General features: G+C 41.2%; 1 protein-coding gene across 1 annotated transcript in view; it reads left to right on the forward strand.

Annotated features, from left to right (window-relative positions):
• The first annotated feature begins 693 nt into the window (after positions 1-693).
• Positions 694-18,961, forward strand: part of LOC102796520 (vesicle-fusing ATPase) — a 66,756-nt gene continuing 48,488 nt past the window's right edge. Inside the window, exon 1 of the mRNA XM_087837301.1 lies at positions 694-820. Coding sequence (XP_087693427.1) covers positions 809-820 — 12 coding nt within the window. The 5' untranslated portion in view covers positions 694-808. The remainder of the gene's footprint in view (positions 821-18,961) is intronic.

Genomic DNA, 18,961 nt, shown 5'->3' on the forward strand with positions numbered 1-18,961 from the left:
GAATAGAATAGAAGTATGCTTTTAAGTTTTAAGTTTCAATGTGCTGTTGCTAGTTAGCTAAGAGATCTTGCAGGAATAATATTAGAGTAAAAATAACCATTTAAAAACACCCCTACATTAATGTCCAGTTTATGTTAGAGTGTTATCTGTTGTGTCAATATGATTCTTTAATGTAAACACAGAAGTTAGCCGATCATCGTTGCAGTTTGCCTGAGACTTTCTTCAGCTTCCTGCTTCTTCCTGCTCTAACTTTGTACGCTTTAGCAAGTCTCAGCTGCTGTCAGGACCTTTAAGCGATCAAACAAACATACAGCCTGGACATCGCTGCTGTCCGTGGTGCTGAATTAGTTCAGCCGTGGAGTGGTGCAGTTCAGCAGCGTGTGGGGCAGAGCGCTGTCCGTGGTGCTGACGTGCAGAAATCTGAGGCTCTGGCTTCATTTACCAAAAAATAAAAAGCCGATAAATGGAGGCAGGATGACACTTACTGCACTGAAAGTCACAATTTAGAGAGTTCACATTATTGTTATTAGAAAAATGGGGGAAAACTGTCTAATATCTGTGCACGTGCCAAATATGCAAACGCTATCCACCGGGATTCCACTCTTATCAATGTAGACCCACTTTTGCTCAAAGATCCAGACGAGTGGGGTGACGTCTCCCTCCGCTTCCGCTCGAATCAGCCAATCAGAGCCGAGTGCGCCGCAGCTTATAAGCCCATCTGCTGTCGACCCTTTCGCCCTGACCGTCCCTGCTGTCCTGTGTGCCGCTGACTCAAACTGCGAGCCCCTGATCTACCGCAACCGTGAAGATGGCGACCCGGGTAAGCTCCGTGTGCTGCGTTTATTCCTGTAACAAATCGCTCTCAGTCCGGCTCGTGGCCGGTAATGAAAGAAGCGCACCCGCAGAGCAAAATGTCGGACGAGCCGTATGTGCGGACTGTACACGGAGCACCTGAATGTCACCGCGACTGCGGACTCTGGTGTTTATTTCACACCGTGTGATATAACGTGTAGCTTGTGCAGCAATTTGCTACAGGACAGTGTGTTCGCCACCAGCCCCCCCACCCCCCTCCCTTACAGCTGCTTCGGTGCTTAATTCTGGGCTCTGCTTGTCCTTGACGCGATTGCGTGAAAAGCGACCACTGAGAAGCTTTGTGGATGCGTGGAAGGGTGCACGGTGTTGTGTGGGACACGCAGAGTGGTGGTTTGGTGACAAGGGTGAAAACAGCCTTACGTGCTCCAGTGTGTGTGTGTGTGTGTGTGTGTGTGTGTGTGTTTGGCGTTAGGGAGCGCTGGATGCGGTGTGCAGCAGCAGAGCAGCACGGCTGACTGGTGGGCTGTAACCTACCTGCATATGCACATGTAGGTTGCAACCTGTCGAAGCAGAGGGAGGATGATGTCAGGTAACCGGCCTCAGCCTTCCCTAGTGGCCCTGTATACAGTTATACAGGTCACATCTGGCAATAACACCAGGACTGGTGCTGCAGTAGGAATTATTGGGTTAAACCCTGATACCCCCAGACTGCTGCCTTTATTATGCAACGCAGTAAATAGCAACCTGGTCACTGGGGCGGCATGTACTGAGAAGAGCTAGCACCAACACCTGTGTCTGTGTTGTAATTTATTAGCCCTTTGTCCTCAGCCAACAAAGAAATCTTTGTAAACAAACAATACTGTTTGCAGGGCTTCTGAACTTTTAGCCAACACAAAAGATAAATATCGACAGTTGACAGATGTTCTCGTTTTTGCGGATGTATGTATATCATTAATCCAGGCCTCTTTTACCTCCATGACTCCATGTATGACTCTGGAGAAACATATTGACACCTGATATCACTATGATGCTACGTCCAGCAGCTGCTCAGCTTAGCTTAGCATAAAACAGGCAAACAGTGGACATGGTTAGCCTGGCAATCAAGTCAGACTAAGCTCTTCTCTAAAGCTTACCAGATAACATTTTATCACATTTGTTTTCACTGTGTAAAAAGAAAGTGCCAAGACTACACTGTTATAATGGTGAATGTAGGGGTGGGCAATATATCGAATGTACTCGATGTGTTCGTTTGTCCACGTACAATGGTTAAAATGGCTTTATCGTAACCATCGAGTATAAATTGCGATGGCAATATTAAGCTGTCTGCATGTAATTAACTTTGGGGGATTTTTTCTCCCACATGCTGCGAATCGGAACGTTTTCTATCTGCCCTGAGCAGGCGCCGCAGTTTCAATTACAAAAAATAATTCAATTCATTGTGAAATTAAGATCAGCAGTATCATAAATAACCCAAACATTGAAATTCATTTAACTGAGCTTCACTCCTTATACTCAGTGTCCCACCAGCTCTCCAGTTTAAGATAAACTTCACATCTGGCATCATGTAAGTCAGTTTGTCTCAGAGTGACAGAATTTTATCACTAGATACGTGCGTGTCTGTCATTTATTTGTAACTGTGAAGACTTTTTCACAAGATACTACACCATGATGCTAACTTACACATGTTCACTTCAGGCAAACTTTAAGTGGACTTGAAAAGCCAGTAATGACTATTTGTCCGCACTCTCTTGAGCTGCTACGTGTCCACGACCGAGCACAAACCCTACAGGAAACACTGAACTGAGGAGCATCGCATCCCAGTATAGAGGTTTTTCATGCAACATTATGTGGACTTTACACAAGAGCTGTCCGCCATGTAGGATGTGATACAACTACTAGTTACAAGGGGAAATGTGTATCTGATTGGAGAGTGGTTCCTGAAGGTCACCAGTTGTCACTGGAGTGTCTGTACCAAAAACCTCCTTATGATTTATATATGATAGCAACCGCTTGACTATTACTGTTTGCAGACAAACAGATGTCTTCCATTCATATGAAGGTTGCTGGGGCAGCTTTACTTTGGATGGAAGACATGTATTTGTCTGCAAACACTAATAGGCAACCAGCGTGTTCCAGTGACTGTACCAGTCTGCTAGCAACCCAAAGCAGTTGCAGAGAGGTGTTCGCCTCACCGACAGTGGTTGCCAGATGGTTGTGGATCAGTCTGTAGGCCTGCATGACTCTGGGACTTTGTGCACTCACCCTACATTGTCACCATGATTGTCACTTATCCAAAATGGCGGGCAGGTTAATGACACAGTTAGCGGTCACATGACTCCTCAGTGAGATAAATAAGCAACTTCTGTAGACACAGATGATAAAATATGGAACTTGAAATTAATATAAGAAGTCCCTTTTATTAGTTATTGCCTGGAGATTCTTAATGTCTCAGGTTCTGCTGTTTTAACATGAAATCTTAGGTAAACAGTGGTGTCACCAACTGCATTAATGAAGGTCCAGCTTTATTTAGGTGCAGAACGTTAATTAGTATGGTTAACACCTTTGTTTAATGTCAAATGGATGTTATGAAATAGGTCTTTAGCCTGGCACAAAGTTCTTCTTAAAATGACGATTCTCATTTTTCCAACTCCGCCTCCAGGCTTCAGCTGTTGGCTACACACTACACAAATATGAGAAAGGTTTAAACCTTCTCATGTCACCATTGGCCAGAAGGCAAATGGATCAAACCAACAAGTCACTTACAAAGTCTACGACACAATGGCTTTCTGAAAAACGCCCATCCTACCACGTCAGCCTGTAAATGGTGCAGTGCAGCTTCATTTCCAGTCCAGAGCTTGTATTAATTTCAGTTGAAGACAGACTCATCAGCACAAAGGTGCAGGTGGTCTGCCGAGTCATGATGCAAGGTGCTAACAGCCTTAGCCTTCCACACAACAACTTTCTCACTGTGCTCATCTAAAAACAGTGAAACCCAGTGTGCTTCTGATTGAGGGTGTGCCTTGTGCTGGTACATTTACTGCATTTTAACATAACCTCTCGATCACCTCTCTGCATGCTAAAGCTGGAGAGTAGCACAAGCACACGCCATTAGCTTGGTGCTGTTATCCAACGAGCCTCAAGCTGCGTGTGCCCGGATTTCATGTGTCAGTGGAAAACATGACTGCTATCACACTTAAAGTGGAAGCACCTCCTCCGTCAGTGGGACTGTTTCTGATACTCCAGCAGTCGTTTTACTCTATCAGCATGTCTTTACAGTCCGACTGCTGCCTGATTTATGAGGTTCAGCATTCAAGGGAGCTCAGTCAACACTGCATGGAAATGACCACATGTTTTATTTCTATCATGATTTAGATGAGGAATCTGCCTGCGTGTTATTAATGTGTTTTTGTCATTATATTGCTGTATATAACAACAATTCATAGTACTATATTTTAACAAATTAACATGAGCTAGACCCACGCATCATTTAACAATAATTGTAATAACTGTATGCACAGAGACAAAAAGAGCATAAAAGAACAAAAAGACATGGACGATCATCACAAAATGAGCACAAAGGATCAATAAAACTGCACAAAGACTCAAAACCAACGCAAACTAATACAAATGAAGCTGACAAGCCATGAAGACCATAAATATTCAAGATGGAAATTTTTCTAAAACATTTTTAGAGGGAGCAGAAATCAAAGCTTCTTAAGATTTTTTTAACACCTAGAGAAACCTTTCCCTGTCAAACAGCTTCTTTGGAGTTTTCTCTGACAACAGAGGCTAGTTTAATTTCCATGTTCTTAGCTGTTTTTATGAAGCAATGCTTTTTAAAAACAAATCTGTTAAGGGAACAAGCAGCTTCTTATTTCGCATTAGCTAGCAAGCTAATTGTGCTAACCTCAGTTCTCCAAGTAAACTGACAAAACAAGATTGCATCTGTCTGAGTTTTTGATGTTTCCAGTTAATTTATTTATAAAAGAAGTGCATAAAGTAAAAGAGTTACATCCTTAAAATTATGCTAAAAGATTGAAGCTAGCTCTCTGTCACCAGGAAAAATGTCTCCCTTTCTCGAGCCATGAAGAATTAGCTTACATTTCAATGTAAAAAAATAAAAATAAAATCATAAGACCTTCACAGACCTGACACATAAAATTTGTATAAATATTTTGTGCATTACATTTTTTTCTGCCGACTCACCTGTTCTTTATCAGCCATTTACACTGAACGCATAACTTTGAAGGACCAATTTACAGTATTTATTTTATCAGCAATAAACAGATCTGACCAATCAGACCACTGCATTTGGAAACAAGTGCAATCTGAGTTGAAAATGGTCACCAGTACTGAATATGCAATAATCTAAGATACCTCACACATACACACAGCTAGATGCTGATAAAGCCTCAACTCCTGGAAACCATGAAATTCTCTCTGCTGATGTCTTCTCCTGAGAATCGTTTGAACCCAGAATCTTTTCTTTCTTTTCTTGTTTAGAAGCATCATCATCTTTTTACAGTGCATGTTTTTATTCACAAACATCTAATGCTTCCAGTGTTTATATATTCTGCTGTCTATATTACATTCTAATCATTACTGTGCATTCATTATCTTCTACCTCTTTGTTGTAGCACTGAGCAGTGTGTTTGCATTAGAGCATGTTCCACAAATGAATACAAAGCTTATCATGTTTCCCTTTACCAGACTTAGTAATGTATCACATTTCCCCAAGTCTGCGTGTCGTTTGTGTGTGTGTGTGTGTGTGTGTGTGTGTGATGGCATGTCCTCCCCCCTGGTCACCCAGCTTGTCAGAAGTGTCCACTGGCATGATTTTTGATGTCCCCAGCTGGCACTCACTCGTATACCCTTCATTCTGAAGTGCCCAGCACAGTTTGTACTGTCTCAGGGCATAAAGTCATCTGTCAGAGGATATCAGGACAAAGCAAACAGTTCCCCAAACTGAAACGGTCCTGGCATCAACAACTGTCTCAACAGGAGAATCCTGTTCTAAAGCGTATTACCACACAAGCTAGCAAGCATGAAATTATCAAAGAAACTTGCTAGGTCTGCTAACATTTATTTCACTGGTGACCAAGATACAAATAAATACTTCAGTATAAGTACATGCAAACTTGAGATATGGATATGATTAGTCAAGAAAAACAAGAACGCTTATGTCCTCTAACATCTCACATGTTTACTATGGTAACCATACACCATCAACACGTTCTCACTCCCAAAGCGTAACATTTCACGCTAGGTGACAAATCGTCAACATATTACGTTTTCGGCTACCCACCACGTTCCTAAATGACGACCTCAGAAAAATGAGAAAATATGAGAACCGTTTGGACTCAATCTACACATGTTCGCTCTTTTTCTTCAAATCACTTAGAAACACGCTATTTAACATCATTGTCCTGGTTAAGCTCAGGAAAAAGGTTATGGTTAGGGCTAGGGATAAGGTTAGGTTTAGGGCTGGAATACAGGGCTGGAACGTCTATTACCGCGGGAGCGTCATTGCACTGGATTTCGGCCATAACCCGCCGCGTACCATAAGAACGCCGAAGGTCTCCTTTCGCGTTCCTCAGGAACGCGGCGGGACGTGACAAAACGTCGGCATGTTACGCCTCGGGAGTGAGAACGGGCTGACACCATAATATAGGAAGATCACAGTCAACACTGTTATCACTGTTGTCACTGCAACACATCAGCTCATATGTTTTCTTGGTTCAGCTTTTCTCTGATTCTTTGCTGGTAAGGGTGGAAAAATGCTGCCTGTAGCATTTTGGAGTTTCCCGATGGATTGCTGTTCAGGAGTCCATGAATGCCACATCTCCTGTTTATCATCAGCCAGAAACCATTAAAGATTTTGTCTGCGAAACATTCAGTAAGTCTATGAAAGCAGTTTACAGTGTGCACAGTCATCCAGCAAAATGTACACGTTAAGCCCAGAAGGTGGAAAGCTCGTGTGGCTTGTCAGCAAGCAATTTTTATTCAAGTGCATCCCTCTCTCTTTTTTTGTGGAGTTTCCAGCTTTGAGGTTAGAGGGCAGTAGAGAAAAATCTTTAATGGACGAGATGTCGGCACGAGTTAGCATATTTGTAAAAGCCCAGCATTCATCTCCTGTTTCTGACACTGTGTTGGCTTTGCTCTAGAGGAGGGAATGACAAAAAAAGATACAACTGTGGGTTTCCTGCTGTGATGCTGACCTCTGGCTGGGCTGTTTCTTGCTTTTTGGTCATGCACTGATACAGTGTTTACACAGCTGCTAGCCTGACAATACAGATCAGGTGTGTAAAGAAAGTGGCTCAATACCTTTGCCCATATCATACAGCTTTAGTGTATGCATCCACACCAGACCTCCAAAATCACAAAAACCCCACATTATGTCTTCACTTACTGAGTTTGCCCACTTTTTTTAAAACTCTCCATAAAATACAGCTTGTAAACAGAGTCTGTAACAGGTTACATGAATGAATGAACAGCTGTTCATTGGAGCCTTTCCTCTGGGTTCACTACCGGCAATACCAGTCAGCAGCAGGACCCAGAGTTGTGCATTACACTAATAATAAATAACCACAGTCAAAGTGCTTATAATAAACCTTACATCACCTTTAAGAACAAGATGTGTCGACCCTGGGCAGTATGTTGTGGCAGAAAGTGACTACTGATCTGAGGTTAAATGCTAAACTGAAATCAGAATTCATGCGGGAATATTCTGCCTTTGCCTCGTAATAGCTTTCGTGCCACTTTGCAGCGAGTCAGGTTATGGTTGGAGGGAAGTAAATGGTTTAGTAAGACACTTGGGTTCCCGATTGAACTAATGACCTTTGGCTCACTATTCAGTCTCACCAGCCATCTGGTCCTCATAAAGCCTTCTGGATTAGAGAGCACGAGCTCAAGACTTAAAGCCAAAGTTACTGTAAATGCACCATACTGCTTGATTTACTGTATAAACCGTTTTGGTCTAGCATGTCCCATTTTTGATTTTTAGCTTTTATGTTCCAAGGATTGGACAACTAGGATGACTGGACAGAAATGTCAGTGAGTTTCAGAATTTAAGAAATGAGTTCAGTCTTATGAAAACATCCATGTGTTTGTTGGTAAACTGATGCTTGACAAGGGGTTCAGTGACTCAGCAGCAGGGGGAATGCATTGGTGCGAGATGTCCAGAATTTTCTTGGCAATCACAGAGCAGAGAATTATGCTGAGCTTGTGGATAAAATCCTGAAAGCATATCAGCTAATGAGGGCCAGAACGTCGCTGACGACGCACTTTTTACTTTCTCGTCTTGACTTTTTTTAAACTAAATGTAGGCGATTATGAGCATGAGCCAAGACTTCACCAAAACATAAAAGTGATGGAAAATCGTTATCAGGGAAATTTTAATCCAAACATGATATGTGACTATTGTCAGTTTTACAATACAGTAGGTTAGGTTTTTGATAGTGTTTGCATGCGCGTCATTCTGTCTATAAACACAATAGCTCGAAAAGTTTTCAATTAATTCTGATAAAACTTTGGAGGTGCGTAGAGTGGAGTCATGTTAACAGCTGATTAAAATTTGGCTTACATCCACCGTGGACTTCAATGTCAACATATTTATTGATTTACTGGTCAAAAACTGACAAAAGGCTTAGACCTTTGACCTCAAGGTCAGCAGATTGATCTGAAGGTCAAAGTGATAATAAAGAGAGATATTTAAACTATGTTTCTTCCCACCATCATTTGAATTGACAACATATAGGCATACAGGGAATGATATATGGGGACTTTGGACCTCTGGCCTCATCTTCAAGGTCAAACAAGGTCAAACTTTCAAAAAATGTCTTTAAAACCTTATAAAACGAGCTGTTATCCATCACTTACCCTTTGTGCAATCAAACGAAATATCTGTCATGCTACTCTTATCTGATTTTCACTGCATTATAAACAATATATGAATATGAATGTAAACAACATACAGGACTATTACTGTTACAAAATACAATCCTGCTCAGAGAGTGAGCTGCCTTGTGCTCTCAGAGTGCTTCATGTTAGAATCGTCTGACTGTGTTTTGCTTTTCTTATTGAATCAGCCCTGACCTGGACATGTAATGTTCATGCTATGGAAGCTATTTGTCAGGGTGATACTGTCACACTTAGGTTGCACGTATCATCAGGCAGCGCAGCAGTGCAGTGGTTAAAAGAGCACGGATCTTGGGGCCTCTCTGTGTGGAGCTGGCGTGTTCTGTCTGTGCCTGCGTGGGTTTCCTCCAGTGCTTTGGTTTTCTCATCTTTGTTAGCTTAATAGTTGCTTCTAAATTAGCCGTAGGTGTGGATGGGGGTGTATTGTGCCTCGGTTTGCTGGGATATGCTGCAGTTGGAATGGTTAAGAAATTGGACGGATGATTTGTAGCACCAAACTCAATTTAACCCTTCACACATGATTTTGCGTATGTAATTGAAAATCTAGCTGTTGCTGCCAGTGCTGATTCTTGCTTTCCAGCCTGCGCTGAGTAGGTGCTCTCAAGGACTGATTTGATTATGTCAGAATCAATAGCTGAATTGATTCCAGTCAATGAAGGGAAGAAAGAAACGCACACCTACTAGTGCAGCTGAACAAGTGAGTGGGCTACAGAAGATGACAGCTCATCTATTATGTGCATCTCCTTCCCAGTGGTCTCCGTCACCTTCTCAACCTAATCAGCTGTTTGTTTCCTTCATAATTTCCCCCACTCATCTTCTGCTTTGAAGACATTTCCCAACAGTCTGTCATTCGTTCCACTGCTCCCAACTTTTTTTTAGCACCTACACCCAAGCAGCAGACATCATTAAGGTGGGATCCTCAAAGACTTCCTCTATCACATTCTGCATAAAATGTCTTCATCTGGGATTTTTTTAGGTTACTGATCAAACAGTTATGCTTTACGACCTTTGGCCCACTTTAAAGAAAACAGATGCAGTTGATCTCCTTTCTTCTAGTTAGAGGGAGCAACGCAAAAGACGCTGCTGTGCAATATCACCGCATCACCTTACAGTAAATGCACTAGTTGCAATTTGAACCTTAAAGTACTAAAATTATAGATTTACCACATTAAAAATGCAGCTCAATATTTTATTCTATTTTATTTTATTTTATTTTTATTTGGATGCCTGAATCTTCCTCTGTGTCGAGGATAGGAGAAAGGTGTTCTGCTATTCTTCACAGAGATGGGTTTTTGCTGGAGGGGTTGTGTTACTCTGTCTTTTACATAAAATAGGTGCTGTGTTGGTCTGAAGTCTTACTTTTCAACGTGTGTTGTTCTGTAGTAGTTCTTGTATCATTTTGACAGTTTACACTGGAAGGATGTTTTTATTTTAGGATGGTAGAGACTGGGAGTCTTAACATCCGATGTGCCAGCTATAAATAACCTCTATGTCCGGTATTTTTTTACTGTGTGGAGTCCTGGTCAAATTTACACCGGGATTGCTCAGCCAGTCATTTTAAGTGCAAGCCATGCAAGTTCTTCTTCTCATTATAACCGTGTGTTACATGTAGCCAGCTGTCTCAGTGCCTGCATTTCCCCCTTTGAAACAAACTCTAATTGTGTATAACTCGCCTGTTTGGCCTTATTACACACCTTCACTCAGTCCAACAAATACTCTTGCTGCCTCTGATAAAGACCGAGCAGTCTTTTAAAGTAGGCCAGGTTTCTCTCAGAGCAGATTTTTGGCATTAAAAGGACCTTCTTCAGCTTGTTTGCCACAATGTTACAATTTGATGACTTCTTCAGACAGTTATTGGACTTGTTCCTTTAGCTTGTTTCGCAAAAATGTGTCAGGAGGTAGAGCAGGTTATCTCTTAATTGGTGGTTTGATCTTTGGCTGCTCCAGTCTGCTGCAGCCCAAATTGCTCCCGATGCAGTCGTTAGAAGTGCTTTGAGGGCTCAAGTATTTTGGAAAAGCGCAATATAAGAACAAGTCAATTTACCATGTATTACTTTTTGTGCAGTTGTACACTGAAGTAACAATGCATGGTCCAAACAAAATCACAAGGCACACCCAAACTTTCCTTATGATACATCATTTGGGAGGCACTGTGATAAACAAAGCCAAACAGACAACAAACATATTTTGATCTCATCTCTTAGAGAATTGTGCTCTCTGTAGTCACCAGTTCTTATCTCCTTGGTGGCGCTGTCACTTGGTGTTCGCTCGCTCTGTGGTAGAGTATCACTTTCTGTTCCTGCTCAAACACAGTGGTGTTTCTGAGTAGCTTATCTGCTTAGCAATTTAATTAAAAACTTTTAAATACATTCTTTTTTCACAGTATAATCTTCACGTGCTTCATCCGAAGCACACTTTCTGTGTACTCACTACCTAATTTATGCCCAAAGTATTCACTCACTGTCTCTGTACTGTTTCACTAGCTTAGCTTAGCTCGTAGCCGACTCGTTAGCACCATGGCTACTTCAGCTGTCCCTCCTGCACTTTCTTGCTCATTGTATCAGATGTTTAGTTACTCCTCGGCCTCCTTTAGCAGTAATGATACCTGTAACAAATGTAGCATATTTGCAGCTCTGGAGGCCAGGATTACTGAATTGGAGACTCGGCTTCGCACCCTTCATTCACCCTTGGCTAGCCAGGCCCCTGTAGCTGGTGCAGGCGAAGATAGCGTAGGCCCCGCTAGCTTTTCCCCGGCAGACCCCAAGCAGCTGGGGAAAGAGGGCAGCTGGGTGACGGTGAGGAGGAAGCATAGTCCTAAACAGAAGCCCCAGGTACACCACCAACCCGTTCATGTGTCTAACCGTTTTTCCCCACTCGGCGACACACCCGCCGGGGGTCAAACTCTGGTTATTGGCAATTCTGTTCTCAGACGTGAAGCTAGAGACACCGGCAACCATAGTCAATTGTCTTCCAGGGGCCAGAGCAGGCGACATTGAAGGAAATTTAAAACTGCTGGCTAAGGGTAAACGTAAATTCAGTAAAATCGTAATTCACGTCGGCAGTAATGACACCCGGTTACGCCAATCGGAGGTCACTAAAGTCAATATTGAATCGGTGTGTAACTTTGCCAAAACAATGTCGGACTCTGTAGTTTTCTCTGGTCCCCTCCCCAATCAGACCAGGAGTGACATGTTTAGCCGCATGTTCTCCTTAAATTGCTGGCTGTCTGAGTGGTGTCCCAGAAATGATGTGGGCTTCATAGATAATTGGCAAACCTTCTGGAGGAAACCTGGTCTTGTTAGGAGAGACGGCATCTATCCCACTTTGGATGGAGCAGCTCTCATTTCTAGAAATATGGACAAATTTATTAAACCCCCCAAAATATGACTATCCAGAGTTGGGACCAGGAAGCAGAGTTGCAGTCTTACACGCCTCTCTGCAGCTTATCTCCTCCTGCTACCCCCCCCAAAAAAACCCATCTCCATAGAGACCGTGTCAGCTCCCAAAAAGACAAAAAACAAACTAAAAACCAGCAACAAACAACTTAAACACAAACAATCACAATGAAAGAACAATACAGTATCCACATCTGAACCACAGAGTAAAACAGTGAAATGTGGATTATTAAATATTAGGTCTCTCTCCTCCAAGTCTCTGTTAGTACATGACTTAATAATTGATCAACAAATTGATTTACTCTGCCTTACAGAAACCTGGTTGCAGCAGGATGATTATGTTAGTTTAAATGAATCAACACCCCCGAGTCATTCTAACTACCAGAAATCTCGAAGCACAGGCCGAGGGGGCGGTTTGGCAGCAATTTTTCACACCAGTCTATTAATTAATGAAAGACCAAGACAGACTTTTAATTCATTTGAAAGCCTGATGCTTAACATTGTCCACCCCAGCTGTGAAACTCAGAAACCAGTCTTACTTGTTATCATCTATCATCCACCTGGGCCTTACACAGAGTTTCTGTCTGATTTCTCAGACTTTATATCTAATTTAGTTCTGAGCTCAGATAAAATAATTATTGTGGGTGATTTTAACATCCATGTAGATGCTAAAAATGACAGCCTCAACATGGCATTTAATCTGTTATTAGACTCAATTGGCTTCTCTCAAAAGGTAAAAGAACCAACCCACCACTTTAATCACACTCTAGATCTTGTTTTAACATGTGGCATAGAAACTGAACATTTAACAGTGTTTCCTGAAAACCCTCTCCTGTCTGATCATTTCTTGATAACATTTACAATAATTGATTACACAGCAGTGGAGAGTGGACTTTATCACAGCAGATGTCTTTCTGAAAGCGCTGTAACTAAGTTTAAGAATATAATCCAGCCACTGTTATCATCGTCAATGCCCTGTACCAACACAGAGCAGAGCAGCTACCTGAACACTACTCCAACAGTGGTTGATCATCTTGTTAATAATTTTACCTCCTCACTACGTACGACTCTGGATACTGTAGCTCCTGTGAAAACTAAGGTCTCTAATCAGAAGTACCTGACTCCGTGGTATAATTCTCAAACACGTAGCCTAAAGCAGATGACTCGTAATCTGGAGAGGAAATGGCGTGTCACAAATTTAGAGGATCATCATTTAGCCTGGAGAAATAGTTTGTTGCTTTAAAGCCAGAACATCTTACTATTCGTCACTGATTGAAGAAAATAAGAACAACCCCAGGTTTCTCTTCAGCACTGTAGCCAGGCTGACAAAAACTCATCTGTAACTGTAAGTCATCAGAGCTCTTTTGAGCCAACCATCCCTTTAACGTTAACTAGTAATGACTTCATGAACTCCTTCACAAATAAAATTCTTATCATTAGAGAAAAAAATACCAATAATCATCCCACAGATGTAATATTATCTACAGCTATTCTTAGTACCATTGATGTTAAGTTAGACTCTTTTTCTCCAATCGATCTTTCTGAGTTAACTTCAATAATTACTTCCTCCAAACCATCAACGTGTCTTTTAGACCCCATTCCTACAAAACTGCTCAAAGAAGTCCTGCCATTAATTAATTCTTTGATCTTAAATATGATCAACCTATCTTTAATAATCGGCTATGTACCACAGGCCTTCAAGCTGGCTGTAGTTAAACCTTTACTCAAAAGCATCTCTAGACCCAGCAGTCTTAGCTAATTATAGGCCAGTCTCCAACCTTCCTTTCATATCAAAAATCCTTGAAAGAGTAGTTGTCAAACAGCTAACAGATCATCTGCAGAGGAATGGCTTATTTGAAGAGTTTCAGTCAGGTTTCAGAGCTCATCACAGCACAGAAACAGCTTTAGTGAAGGTTACAAATGATCTTCTTATGGCCTCTGACAGTGGACTCATCTCTGTGCTTGTCCTGCTAGACCTCATTGCAGCATTCGATACTGTTGACCATAATATCCTATTAGAGCGATTAGAGCATGCTGTACGTATTACAGGTACTGCACTGCATTGGTTTGTATCATATCTATCTAATAGACTCCAATTTGTGCATGTAAATGGAGAGTCCTCTTCACACACAGGTTAATTATGGAGTTCCACAGGGTTCAGTGCTAGGACCAATTCTGTTTACATTATACATGCTTCCCCTAGGCAGCATCATTAGAAGACATAGCATAGATTTTCACTGCTATGTAGATGACACCCAGCTCTATATATCTATGAATCCAGATAACACACACCAATTAGTTAAACTACAGGAATGTCTTAAAGACATAAAGACTTGGATGGCCACTAACTTTCTGCTTCTTAATTCAGATAAAACTGAGGTTATTGTACTCGGCTCTGAAAATCTTAGAAATATGGTATCTAACCAGATTCTTACTCTGGATGGCATTACCTTGGCCTCCAGTAACGCTGTGAGGAACCTTGGAGTCATTTTTGACCTGGACATGTCCTTCAATGCACATATTAAACAAATATGTAAGACTGCGTTCTTCCATTTGCGCAACATCTCTAAAATTAGAAATATCCTGTCTCAGAGTGACGCTGAAAAACTAGTTCATGCATTTATTACTTCCAGGCTGGACGACTGTAATTTATTATTATCGGGATGTCCAAAAAACTCACTGAAAAGCCTTCAGTTAATCCAAAATGCTGCAGCAAGAGTCCTGACAGGGACTAGAAAGAGAGAGCATATTTCTCCTGTTTCGGCTTCCCTTCATTGGCTTCCTGTTAAATCCAGAATTGAATTCAAAATCCTGCTCCTCACATACAAGGTCTTAAATAATCAGGCCCCATCTTATCTTAATGACCTTGTAGTACCATATCACCCTATTAGAGCACTTCGCTCCCGCTCTGCAGGCCTACTTGTTGTTCCTAGAGTATTTAAAAGTAGAATGGGAGGCAGAGCCTTCAGTTTTCAGGCCCCTCTTCTGTGGAACCAGCTTCCAGTTTGGATTCAGGAGACAGACACTATCTCTACTTTTAAGATGAGGCTTAAAACTTTCCTTTTTGCTAAAGCATATAGTTAGGGCTGGACCAGGTGACCCTGAATCCTCCCTTAGTTATGCTGCAATAGATGTAGGCTGCCGGGGATTCCCATGATGCATTGAGTTTTTCCTTTCCAGTCACCTTTCTCATTCCCTGTGTTTCCACAGACCTCTCTGCATTGAATCGTTAGTTATTAACCTCTGTCTCTCTTCCACAGCATGTCTTTATCCTGTCTTCCTTCTCTCACCCCAACCAATCACAGCAGATAGCCCCGCCCCTCCCTGAGCCTGGTTCTGCCGGAGGTTTCTTCCTGTTAAAAGGGAGTTTTTCCTTCCCACTGTCGCCAAAGTGCTTGCTCATAGGGGGACATATGATTGTTGGGTTTTTCTCTGTATCTATGTAGCGCCTTGAGACGACTTTTGTTGTGATTTGGCGTTATATAAATAAAATTGAATTGAATTGAATTATCACATTCTTAACAAGTTTTAATCTTGACATTTTGTGCCAAACAGCAAATGAGGACATCCATCTGGGATACCATCCATATCCAGATGATCCCGCTGCCAAGGAACTCGCCTTTCAGAGTCTGTAGCGTTAATCTGGGATGGGAACTGCATTTCTGATTGGTAGAACTATGACTGATTTTGCACAGCTTGGTTATTCCTGGGTCTTTCACCATTTTACATCTTGTCAAGTCTTGCAATAAGATTATTCATCCCTGGCCATTCCTCTTGTGGAGCCATGTCATGGAGATTGAGTTAAATGAGCAAATTATGTTAATGGAAGTGGCAATAGGAATGAAAGATACCTTTTCGAAATTAAACTCTCCTTCTGAATGTAATGGCATCGAAAGTAGATTGAGAAACACGGTAAACCTTTCTACAATTGATAAGAAAGCAGCATTTTAATGAGGCCACATTTTTCCCAACCGGATTGCTATAATGATCTATTTTTATTAATGATCACAACTGAATTTCTATATCTACTCATGATGATAGAATTTCATGTTAATTCAAACAGAAACTCATATTAATGTGGTTTCAGTGAGATTTAGGCCAGACAGTAATGCTTGTTGGGGAACAGCTCGCCTATAACAGTTATGTTTTCAGCAGCTTACAGTCTCATTTACAGCACTTACCAAAACACTGCCAGAGATTTAAAACATTTCATGTTACATCATCATATTTACAGTCATAGTAAAACAAAGCTACACCTTAATTAAAGTCTAAGATTTTGTCTCAGGACATAATAATAATCGGGTCATTAGGAGGTTTTAATATTAGGTAAATACAAGCTCAGATGAAGCCTGTAATATGATATATTACACTATGTCATTATTTATTTAACAGTGTGTGGAAAAACTAAGTAAACCTTTACTGTTCTATAGGAATTAGGTTCTGGTTCTGCCAGAGATCTCTTCCTGTTTTCCTTCCCACTGTTGCCAAGTGTTTGTTCAAAGGGGGTCATCTGATTATTGGGGTTTTCTCTGTATTATTATTACTATCTTAAGTACCTCGAGGCAACTGTTGTTGTGATTTGGCGCAATATAAATAAAAATTTAATTCAACTGAATTTTTGGCCATAATGTACAGTAGCATGAATTCAAACACCTCATCATAACTGTCAAGCACGGTGGAGGGGTGATGATTTGGGCTTGTTTTGCAGTCACAAGACTCCAAAGTATTCTAGAGTCAAATGTGAGCCCATCTGTCTGACATCTAAAGCTTCGCTAAAATTGGGTCATGCAGCTGCACAAACACAGCAGCAAATGGACAATAGAATTTCTATCAGTGTTTGACTTAGTTTATATTAAATAAATTATGAGAATGAGTAATTAGTCATCTGCTGTTTTTCATCTGATGTATCTAAATCATTTTAAGACCAAATTATTTTTATTATGTCCTGATACATATGTAAAGCCAAAGAACTGATAGATGTATTTTCCTTCTAGCATTACTAAATATGCCAAGGTGTTGTCCAGATGTTTCTCACTCTTCCTTCTAGATCATCAATTTTAAAAACATTAATTTAATATATAGCCCTTGTTTGTTCAAATTAACCTTGAGTGTAATCTATTACACTGTTGACTTAAAGAGGAAAAGATGTTCTTCTGTTTTTTATAAACCTAATTTTTAACATTCATTTCTGTTAGCAGTTTTACTTTGGTCCACGTAGATATTCATTATTGGAATATTTTTCATTTTATCTACATATTAATTAACTAAATTATAAAAATTACTTAACGTCAGTCCTTCAGTGTGACAGCTACTTATGTGTATGTCTTCTCTATGCATACTGTGTGTGCATCAAATACTTGTACGTTTGTGTTTAGAGTGGGAGTGTCTAAGTGCGTGTCTTTGTGTGAGTCAGACAGAGTAATGGTTAATCCCTGGATGTGTGAAGGGCCTTCCTCTGTGAGCCCTGAGCTGCAGCTATATTTAGATAGCTGCTTTCTGCTGTTGGGCAGCCAACAGAGCAACACACAGATACTCACATTAAAGCACACAGCTGATAAATGGATGCACAACAGTGCAAACAGTGAGAAACACATACATACACTAATAATAATAATAATAATAATAATAATAATAATAATAATAATAATAATAATGATGGATTGCATTTATATAGAGCTTTTCTAGGCACCCAAAGTGCTTTACAATTTCACTATTCATTCACTCTCACATTCACACACTGGTGCAGGCAGCTACGGTTGTAGCCACAGCTGCCCTGGGGCATACACACCTGGAAAAGCGCAGGTGGACAAGTATACCCAGGTTGAACTGAAAAAAATAATTGCACTGCAGTAACTGCTGGAATATTTAACTCTTATTATCCATTCATGCCATTGTTCTGTTATTCCTTGAAATGTGAGTAGCCGTTGTGTTGGTTTGTGGCAGACTGAAACTAGTTACCATCATCAGGCATCAAAGGGTAACACTCTCATTTGTCTTATCTTTATATAATAATTTTTTAGCACATTCTTTAAACACACTAATGACCCAGACAAACTGCAACATTACTAAGGGTTCATTACTATCTGTAATTATCAATATTTGGGGCGACCGTGGCTCAGGGGGTTGGGAAGCGTATCTGTAACCGGAAGGTTGCCGGTTCGATCCCTGGTCCTGTCCCTGATCCTCTGTCCTGGTCGTTGTGTCCTTGGGCAAGACACTCTATGTCTCTTATAGGTTTTACAAGAGATATAGTTTTAAATTGCTGAAGGAGAGACGTAAATGCTTGAACGGGCAACAACAAATACCATGTTTGAGTATAAGGCTGTACACAAGTCCACTTTTCACCATAACACCCCAGGTCACAGGTTGATGAACAGTCTAGCAATCATCAGACCTGTAGCTGTATGTCTTGGGCACTTGGGTGAAAAGAGGATCAGAGCTGTCAGCTGATCAGCACCTGGTTGTGAGTTGAGTCAGGTAAGAAGGGAGGATGCTGAACAGACTTGGTGTATCCAAACATGTGGTTAGGGTGAGTTGGGAGCATCTGGTCTGCAAGAGTTTCATATTCCACCACCAGCAGAGCTTCAAAGTAGCTTAAGGGTGGCTGGAAACATTGAGTCCAAGTGGACTGTGTTCCAAACCAAGGTGCTGTGGCTGCAAGGTGGTTGGTGCCTGTTGTAGTGCTAATACCTGAAAGAGATGGTGGATGCCAGAGATGAAGAGAACTATAAAGCTAAAGGAGCCCTATCAAACTTGGCTGGCTTGTGGGACTCTTGTAGGACAGGCCAAGTGAAAGGCAGCCCTAGCACTAGCTAAAGCAGGACTGTGAGCAGGAC

Source organism: Neolamprologus brichardi, unplaced genomic scaffold (assembly GCF_056152115.1).
Source record: "Neolamprologus brichardi isolate AB-2024 unplaced genomic scaffold, ASM5615211v1 NODE_ptg000031l+_length_7269946_cov_1, whole genome shotgun sequence".
In the NCBI taxonomy this organism is placed as follows: Eukaryota; Metazoa; Chordata; class Actinopteri; order Cichliformes; family Cichlidae; genus Neolamprologus; species Neolamprologus brichardi.